Here is a 9,861-nt window from a genome sequence, read left to right on the forward strand (position 1 = left end):
CCCCTCATTAAACACGCAAACTACCTCAATTCCATTGTTTTTGCCATATCATTACTATTTGTACCTCTGATCTTTTTGTTTTGTTTTTCTGTATATATTTTTCTTTTACTGTTATATCGTTTGCATTGTATATCTTCTGCTTTTTTTTTTTATAAGTATATTACTGTCTTTGTTTGTTTCTCTGTTATTGGAAAGAGAAAAAGAATTTTCTTAAAATTAGACAATTTTTATTCTTTTTTTTATTTTGAGGGTTTGTGATTTTGCTATTTTTAATGTGCTCTTGTGTAACCATATGTGTCCGTGTGTAACGTGATTTTAAGCTTTGTGTATGTATTTAAGTGTGCTCTTGTGTATGTAATTTTTAACAACCTTTATAGATTTTTAGTGACTAATGTTTTAACGTAATTCAGTTTTAGCCGTTCAGTACTTTTATTAATTTATTTAATTTTCCATAGAATTCCCTGATGATGTGATTATGAATCACGAAACGTGTGTGTGAATGAGTATTCCTGTGACTACAATTTGTGTGTGTGTATGTATATGTATTTGTGTGATATATATATATATATATATATATATATATATATATATATATATATATATATATATATATATATATATGTATGTGTGTGTGTGTGTGTGTGTGTGTGTGTGTGTGTGTGTGTGTGTGTGTGCGTGCGTGTGTGTGCGTGTGGCTAAAGAGAGCTGAATAGACAGATATCAAACAAGGAACAATGTTTTGCGTAGGACTCTTTTTAAACTTTCATCTTTTGGTGTGGTACTTCCTAAACAGTTCTCTGGCCCCTTCTATTATTTTTTCCTTCATTCAGCCATTGTTTCATAATTTAAGCAAGAACCTTTAGAATTTATTTTTTCTACATCACTAACACGTACATGGGCACCTCTGGGAGAAAATTAGCGCTTAAATTTCCTTCATGTGAAAAATATTAATAACTTGAAGACAATTATAACGCATGTTAAATTAGACAAACTTTCACTGCGCCAGTATATTTTCCGCTGATTAGCTACGTTTCTGCTTGAAGTAAAAGTAAGAAACTGAACATAACTGAATATTTCCTTCTTATCAACAGTAGGCTCACAGTCTTCCAGTTTCCCATGCTCTTAAAATTTTTAATGGCGTTGGAACTGGACAAGAGCTAAAATAATGTTTTTTTTTTTCCGTTCCCTTAATCACTGTACTTACGCTGCTGCCTTCATTATGATATATTGCCATCAATTTAATTTTTTTTTTTTTAGAATAAAGTCTTAACATTTCCGAGAACTGTAGCGCAAATTAACTTAGTAATAAACTTGTATTTGATGATGATATTTCAAGTTAACACTACCTTGTTGCATAATTAATTTCTAAGCTATTTAACAGCTCCTTTTATCAGCACAAGTGTTCGGATTTTAAATGCAGGAAAAATCACTTGAGTTTCTTGGACTTCCAGGCAGTAGGCAGTTCACAGTGTTTCATTTCCAGTAATTGCCCATTTTCTTTTACCTACAAATAAAAATTTCATGTAAAGACAGGAGAAGCAATATTATTTTAAGTGTTGCAGTATACAATGTAACCCTTCATGAATAAGAGAAATATTATCGAAAATGCCAAAAGCATAGTTATGGTAGTGCTGAGCGGTCGAATCATTATCATTTTAATGTGATTTCTTAAGAACAGGAAAAAAAGGGGGTTGAGATCAAGATTTTCCTTTATTTGTTCGTACACAGATAAATACGTAGTCAAAACGGTCACATTACGTTAAACAGCTACTGGAATATACTAAAGAACTATTCCAGACATAGATTTTGTAGTCACTGTGGCATTCCCAAATAAAGGAAAAGAATATAAAAGGGAACATGAACATTAACGATTAACATAAAAAAACTGATTAATCCTAACAACCGTGTGAAATGTAAAATCGTAACAACTGCCAATTTTTCTTTAATATGTATTAAAAGAAGAGAAAATCATAAATTACCATACTCTTGCCAAAAAAGAAGCCCTTTATTGAATAAACATGAAGTAGTCTCTTAATATACTACAACCGCTGATAAACTAAGAACATCTATACACGCGTTTTCTCTTTAACAGGATAGAAAACTTACAAAAATATGACTATTCCATCTTTTAAGAATAGACTACTTTATGCTTCACTCGATTTCTTAAGAATATAAAAACACGGAAATGCAAAATTAATTTCATATAATAATTAAACGGGCCCTTATGCATACTTATGTTAAATTAGGATAATAAAGGCAGGCACAACACATATGCTAACATTCATTCAGAACCTAGTGGGACTTGAATGATAACTGGGACTCAAGTCCATGAAGTTTATATATCGAACACTCATTGTTCTCAAATATTTGAGATTTAAAATATTTGAGAGAGCTCACAAAATCATTTCTACCTTATCTCGCATGTTCCTGGCACAATAGGATCCCATGTCGTATAATATAGTTATTAAAGAAATGATTCTCAAAACAATCTTTTCATTTCGTGCCAATTATTTCTTTTTAGAAAATAATAATCCTTGTGAATAATTCGACTTTTTTTTTTTTACATTTTTTTCTTGTAACATCTTTGAGAACTATGATCAGTCGTCCTCATCAAAGTACATTCAGACTCATTCGTCCACTGCAATTCTTTTAAACGACATGAAATGGCATGATCATACTGTTACTCCGGCTCAAAAGATGACCTTCTTGTTCAAACTCGAGGTTACAGCCTAGTATGTATTACATTTTAAAAAAAAATAGGAAATTTTTGACGAATATTCCTAAAAGGAAACTGACATTAAATATACAATATAGCTGAAAAAAATTAGTTCTATTAAATATCAGTACCTGTAAAAGCCATAGATTCCCATTAGTGGGAATGCTGCAGTTGTTTATGATTAAGCTGCCGTTAAGACAGCACGGGCTCTTAGAGAAGCCTGTAAATAAACAGTGGGAAGGTAGGCCCATTCTTAAACTGTAACCGAGATCATTACCGTCCTTAAGGGAAGAACGAGATAGGAGTTAAGATGCCAGAGAATACTTTACAGAATAATCTTGTTTTAATAGTTAAAATGACCAGGGGAATGAGGGTGATGACCTCGGTATGAAGAAACACTCCTTTGCTCAGGTGCTTCACTAGAAGATTTAGAGTGGCCCTTTCTTCGTGGAAGATCCTAAGATGATGGACTTCCTCAAGCAATCCTCTCATTAGCTGTAAGTGTCGAGAGAATTCATCTCTTCATGATGAAGGGAGTTGATCTGTGAATCCGGGAGAGGTGCCTGTGGGAATCAAAGGTTGCAGGGGTGGAGTGTGATACGGCTGCGATGCCTCAGGTGGTACGGCTCTCCTTTCGTAACGAAGCCCAAATTCTTCTTGGTTTTCTTCCTCCGAGGTTCGCCGTCCCCTGGGATCATCTCTATGCATGTACTGAAGGACACGTTTCGCTTTCACGCGCCCAGCTTTACGCCAACAAAGAATGCTAAAGACGACGGACAATGCTGAAATATATATGAGAAAGTTATTTTTCAGGAGTAGTGTTTTATAAGTAAAGTCTAAATGTGTGTTTTTTTTTCTAAGACAATCTGGTTAAATGTGAAACATATAAAGCAAAGGGTACATAAATATGTATAGCTCCAATAGGGTTCGGTGTTCTCCTGGTGAGCCTTCTGTTCAGGTGTGTGGAGTGGCTAGTTTTGGGAAGATTGCTGCAAAAAGGTTCATCCATAGATCATCAGTTTACACGGAAAAGTGGCAGTGAGCATTGTCTTTTATTTTCTCTTAAAGTTGAAGGGAAAATAAACAAACACACACACATACATATATATATGTATATATGTATGTATGCATGTATGTATGTATGTATGTAAGTATATGTATATATACATATACATTATATATATATATATATATATATATATATATATATATATATATATATATATATATATATATATATATATATATATATATGTGTGTGTGTGTGTGTGTGTGTGTGTGTGTGTGTGTGTGTGTGTGTGTGTACATATATGATGAAGCAGATTAAGGGCAGAAATACGATGAGTGCGCATTATGCTTTAATCCTACGTTTCGTGACAACATCGCCACATCTTCAGGGATTTTCTACAAAATAAAATATAGTATGTCAACATAAAAACAGAGCTGATCATAAGACCCAATAGATGTAAAGGCTAAAACAATTCTAATGGTAAAACTACAACGCACAGACTTAAATTACATGCACACTTGACTAAAACTGAGACTAGAAGCACAAAAAATTATAAATAACGAAAAGAAAAGAACATTTGAATATCTCAACAAAATTATATATATAAAAAAGAAAGCCAACACATACAATCGAAAGTAAAAGTTCATATACTGAAAACTACAGCTGAAAACAGCTCCACATAACCAACCTTTCAGCATCAAAGATGAAAAGACACTAAAAGTAAACAACGTCAAGAGGTACAAAGAATGACAGAAAATTTAGGCAAAAAACAACGGAACAGCAGAGGAATGGTTTTTTAGAGTCGGAACTCGTGACGTGATGTTTAATGTTTCCAAAATCAACAGTTCGTCGAGTTCATTTCTTTTTTGGCCAATTATTTTAAAATCTTCATATTTGATGGTAGTTTTGCATTTAATAATGTGATTCCTTATATAAGAAGTTTCTGGGTTAATTAGCTTACACCCAGTTCTATAACTAACGCCGGATGAGAATCGACCCTGACCCTGAGAAGATCCAATATACTTCCCAGATTACATCTGGGACAAGTGTATTCATAAACGACGCCCGGCGTCATCAAAGGGCAGAGCCGATCTTTAAACTTAAAGAGCGAGCCAGTGGCCTTAGGATTCTTAGGTATAGGCTTTAGATGTATGGCTCCAAAATGTTTGTGTACGATCTTAGTAAAATCTCTTCGAAAGTTACCATTTAATAGATACGGGAAACTGGCATAAAGAGGGAGCTTGGGGCCCTGACAACATATAGGTTGTTCAGAAAACTTTTTAATGAGTAGTTTATTTACAATTTTATAGAAGATCTTAGAAGGAAAGCAGTTATTAGAGAAGTACTGGAGGAGATAATTAATTTCGTTGTGGAAGAGTCCAGCTAGAGGTAAGAGACAACACACGATAGAGCAAGGTATATATCGAGTTTAATTTGAAATTGAGAAAACAGAAACTATAGAAGTTGGAACCGAGACCAGTAAATATTTTCTTTCTAAAAACTGAGGTACTAAAACAATCATTTTCCCTAGCGACCAGAATATCTAAGATGGCTAATTTTGAATTGTGTTCTTTTTCCATAATAAAATTAATATTATTATGATAATTACTAGCAAAATCCAGAAACCGGTCTGCTTCGAACTCATATTTGAATAGGATAAATGTGTCGCTCACACAGCGTGAGTAAAACAGAGGGCGGAAGGCCAGGGTGCATTCATCCAAAATGTGCTCCTTCAGGGAGCACATGAAGATATTCATTCGCAAAGGTAGGACCAAGCGGTGACCCCATGACCATGCCCTCAATTTGTTTAAAACGCTGTCCATTGGAAATAAATGCTGTGTCCAGCACAGCCAACTCTAAAATAGCTTTAATATTCGAATAACTAAAATTAAAATAAACAGACTCAGGTTCGGGGAATAGTTTATCGAGAATAATGTTTATGGTCTCTCTTACAGACAGGTACGTTGGTAAATAGTGACTCGACATCAAAACTAGTCATGAATAAGTCAGAATCCTGGGAAAAAATACGTTCTTTAAACTGTTCAGAATTTTTAAGGGTATATTGATTTATGGTCGGCGGTTCCAATAGAGGGATGAGAAATTTTGCTAGTTTGTAATAATCAGCTGGGAAGTTTCCATGGGAAGTTTTCCTGTAGCACAAAACTACTACCAATTTGTGAACAGATAAATTCTATTCCAATTGCTCATCTAAAAAAGAATATATATATATATATATATATATATATATATATATATATATATATATATATATATATATATATATATATATATATATATATATATATATATATATACATACATATATATATATATATATATATATATATATACATATATATATATATATATATATATATATATATATATATATATATATATATATATATATATATATATATATATATATATATATATATATATATATATATATATATATATATATATATATGTATATATATATATATATATATATATATATATATATCTCTATATATATATATATATATATATATATATATATATATATATATATATATATATATATACATACTCTTTATGCATACATACCTTACATACATACATACATACATACATATATATATATATATATATATATATATATATATATATATATATATATATATACTATATATATATATCACAAGGGAGTAATAGGGAAAGAGCATCCTCATCCTCTAACAGTTTATTTTCAATCCCGACGTTTCGCGACGAATTCCAAATCGCATTTTCAAGGCTTTAAAATATAATTTGCCAATATTAATAAAAATTAATTTATGGAGATATGCAATGGCAACAGCTCTTTTATGAAGTAAAAACATTTAAAACAAAACACCTCATTTCAAGACAAGTCAATTATAAGTAAAAGGAGTTCACTAAAATCTTAAAACAACGTACCTATATGAAAGAAAGAGCAAGACTAACATATAAATAAATAAAAACAGAGTGAGGAAAACCAGTTGACCAATCTAGGCTATAAACAATTAAACTGAAGAAGATTGAGTATTTAATGACGGTACAGTCTTTTTGATAATTATGGAGTCTAGGATGGTTAAGTCGTTGTTGTTCTGCACTTGGCCATGATGGAAAAATCCTTGCTGTCAATATAAGTTTTACATAATTTTGAACACTCAATCGTCTTCAGTAAAATTGTTTGTAGCCTAGTTTGGGCAACTGGTTTTCCTCACTTTGTTTTTATTTATTTATGTTAGTCTTGCTCTTTCTTTCATAGAGGTAGGGTTGTTTTAAGATTTTAGTGAACTACTTTTACTTATAGCCTAATTGACTTGTCTTGGAATGAGGTGTTTTGTTTTAAATGTTTTTACTTCGTAAAGAGCTGTTGCCATTGCATATCTCCATAAATTAATTTGTTATTAATGTTCGCAAATTATATCTTATAGCCTTGAAAGTGCGACTTGGATCTCGTCGCGAAACGTCGGGATTGAAAATAAACTGTTTAAGGATGAGGATGCCTTTCCCTATTACTTCCTTCGTGATGTATTCTTCAAACCTCAGCTCCTGCCCTTATGTGTGTATATATATATATATATATATATATATATATATATATATATATATATATATATATATATATATATATATATACATACATACAGTTATACATATATATATATATATATATATATATATATATATATATATATATATATATATATTATATATATATACATATATATATATATATATATATATATATATATATATATATATATATATATATATATATATATATATATATATTTATATATATATATATATATATATATATATATATATATATATATATATATATATATATATATATATATATATATATATATATATATATATATATATATATATATATATCAGGATATCAGGATGAAGACGTAAAGACATGTCTCACAATTAATAGGTTCATTTTGCCGACGTTTCACATCACGATGCATTTTCTGGTATGGAAAATTACACACTCTATGCACACACACACACATATATATATATATATATATAATATATATATATATATATATATATATATATAAAGATGGCCAACTCAGATAAAGCTCTCACTTTGTCCTCCCTGTACTAGTTCTCTTTGCTACCAAAATGTTTCGTGTTGCTCTAGGTTGCCGAGGGAGCGTTATAAAGGTTCAGGAGCGCCGTTGTAAAGATTGAAGAATGCCATCTTGGACGGCCGCCATCTTATGAATGTTGCCCTGAGGTGACCTTGCCCGAAGGCGACCCTGACCCCAGCTCAGAAGGTCGCCCCATGAAATTATCGGCACTCCTCCTCTGACCCTTACTGCGAGTGGACTCGATTTTCCCACTCCTCCTCCCCGGCCCGCGTATTTACAATCTGTATACACAGTCGTGAGCATACCGGCCAGTAGCCAATCACCAACCAGATCACGTAGCCAATCAGATTCGAGCAATGACGTCATCGACCGCATATTTTAATTAGCTATATTTTGCCGTATATTACACAACTGTGTGTGAGCACTAATAACCCTATATGAAATATTGTTCAAAATTAACTCACTGGTGTATTTTATGCATTAAAGAGCCCAATAATAAATAAAAAAATATGCACGCACAGAGTGACGTCATTGTCTTCTTAAAACTAAATAGAAGAGTCCTCATTCCTCCTTTGTGAAAGCAATATTGACATTTTTTCCCCGTTACGTTGTTTCAAGTATGGCGTTTATGTCGTCAATATAATAAAATCTTCTGTTCATGTAACTATATTAGTTAAAAGCTTCATTCTGAATAACAATAATAATTATTACACAGGCATTCTTGAAGCACGAACACGTTTTCCTTAAAGGCTAGCTTTAAAGAAAACGGACATATTAGCAATAACTGAGCTAAAAATATACACAGTTAATAGGGGCCCCCTTTTTTTAGAATCCATAATGTTAATTAAGTCAGTTGCTGTAGATAAGCTTATTATAATGATGTAACTTGGTTATAAATAGTGCGTGCAATATAAAAACTTGGGTGATGTTTCGTGTAAGCTTTGTGAACAGAATAATGGGCTACTTTCCACCTGTATACAGTATTCTATGAAATGTGGAATTTTCTAGCCGTTTAGACATTTTTATGTTAAAAAATTAGTAAAGTTGATATAAGTTATTAATATTTTAAGGCTTTGTTAAATTTTCCTTCTTTGCTGTTAATTCATAAGGTTTTCTCAATTGCGTCTCATCTGTTGTTTACATTTTTGATCGACGATGACGTCACTGTTGGCTCCATATCTTAATTTAATTTAACACAATTTTAGTCTCTTTTATGGACACAAATACACAAGAGGGTTAATATTTGAACAATATTTCTCATATGGGTTATTGCTGCTCACACACATTTGTCTAATATACGATAAAATATAGCTAAGTGATATGCTATTCGCATATAGGCTGGATGACGTCATTGCTCGAATCTGATTGGCTACGTGATCTGGTTGGTGATTGGCTACTGGCTGGTATGCTCACGACTGTGTATACAGATTGTAAATACGCCCCCGGCCCACCATATTAAACCGGGCCATGTGCAACCGTTCAGGGCCACCCTCCTTCCAGACGAACTCGAGTATTTTGGCGACTTGTTTTCCTTCTACTAAGTTCTAATTTCTTACTTTTGTCACGAAATCTCCCGAGTCCCCTCGCTAACCCACGTGCAACTCTTGTGCCCTTTGTTAACTCTGCGTCACCCATCCTGGACCCTAGACAACCTTTTCAAGCCACTGCCAATCACGTTTTGCATGCTTGGTTAACTGCTATATTTAAAAAGATTATAAATATGATCTTTTGACTTGCTGGACTATCAAGTTTCGCCCGTGGTGGTTAGAGCAATCTCTAGGTGCCAGGCATATTATTTCAAGAAGATAAGATAGCTTGATGATTTTAGTTAGGGCCATGATTTACAATAATTCTATAGTTAATTTAACACATCTTTCTTCCAGAGGGATGTCCTTATCGCATGTGACGTAGGCTGCATTGCCAACTCGCATCTTCCTTCGTCAGTTGTATACCTGGCTACAAAGCCCCAGAAATCCCATTGTCTTTAAACCATTTGAATGGTTGCCTATATGCCCTCA

The 9,861-nt window shown here is 32.4% G+C and overlaps 1 protein-coding gene across 1 annotated transcript in view; it reads right to left on the reverse strand.

Moving 5' to 3' along the window:
* Positions 1–1,691: 1,691 nt before the first annotated feature.
* Positions 1,692–9,861, reverse strand: part of LOC136843800 (uncharacterized) — a 35,939-nt gene continuing 27,769 nt past the window's right edge. The window contains exon 4 of the mRNA XM_067112558.1: positions 1,692–3,498. Within this exon, the coding sequence (XP_066968659.1) occupies positions 3,239–3,498 (260 nt within the window). The 3' untranslated portion in view covers positions 1,692–3,238. The remainder of the gene's footprint in view (positions 3,499–9,861) is intronic.

The sequence above is a fragment of the Macrobrachium rosenbergii genome, chromosome 2, assembly GCF_040412425.1.
Source record: "Macrobrachium rosenbergii isolate ZJJX-2024 chromosome 2, ASM4041242v1, whole genome shotgun sequence".
Taxonomy (NCBI): Eukaryota; Metazoa; Arthropoda; class Malacostraca; order Decapoda; family Palaemonidae; genus Macrobrachium; species Macrobrachium rosenbergii.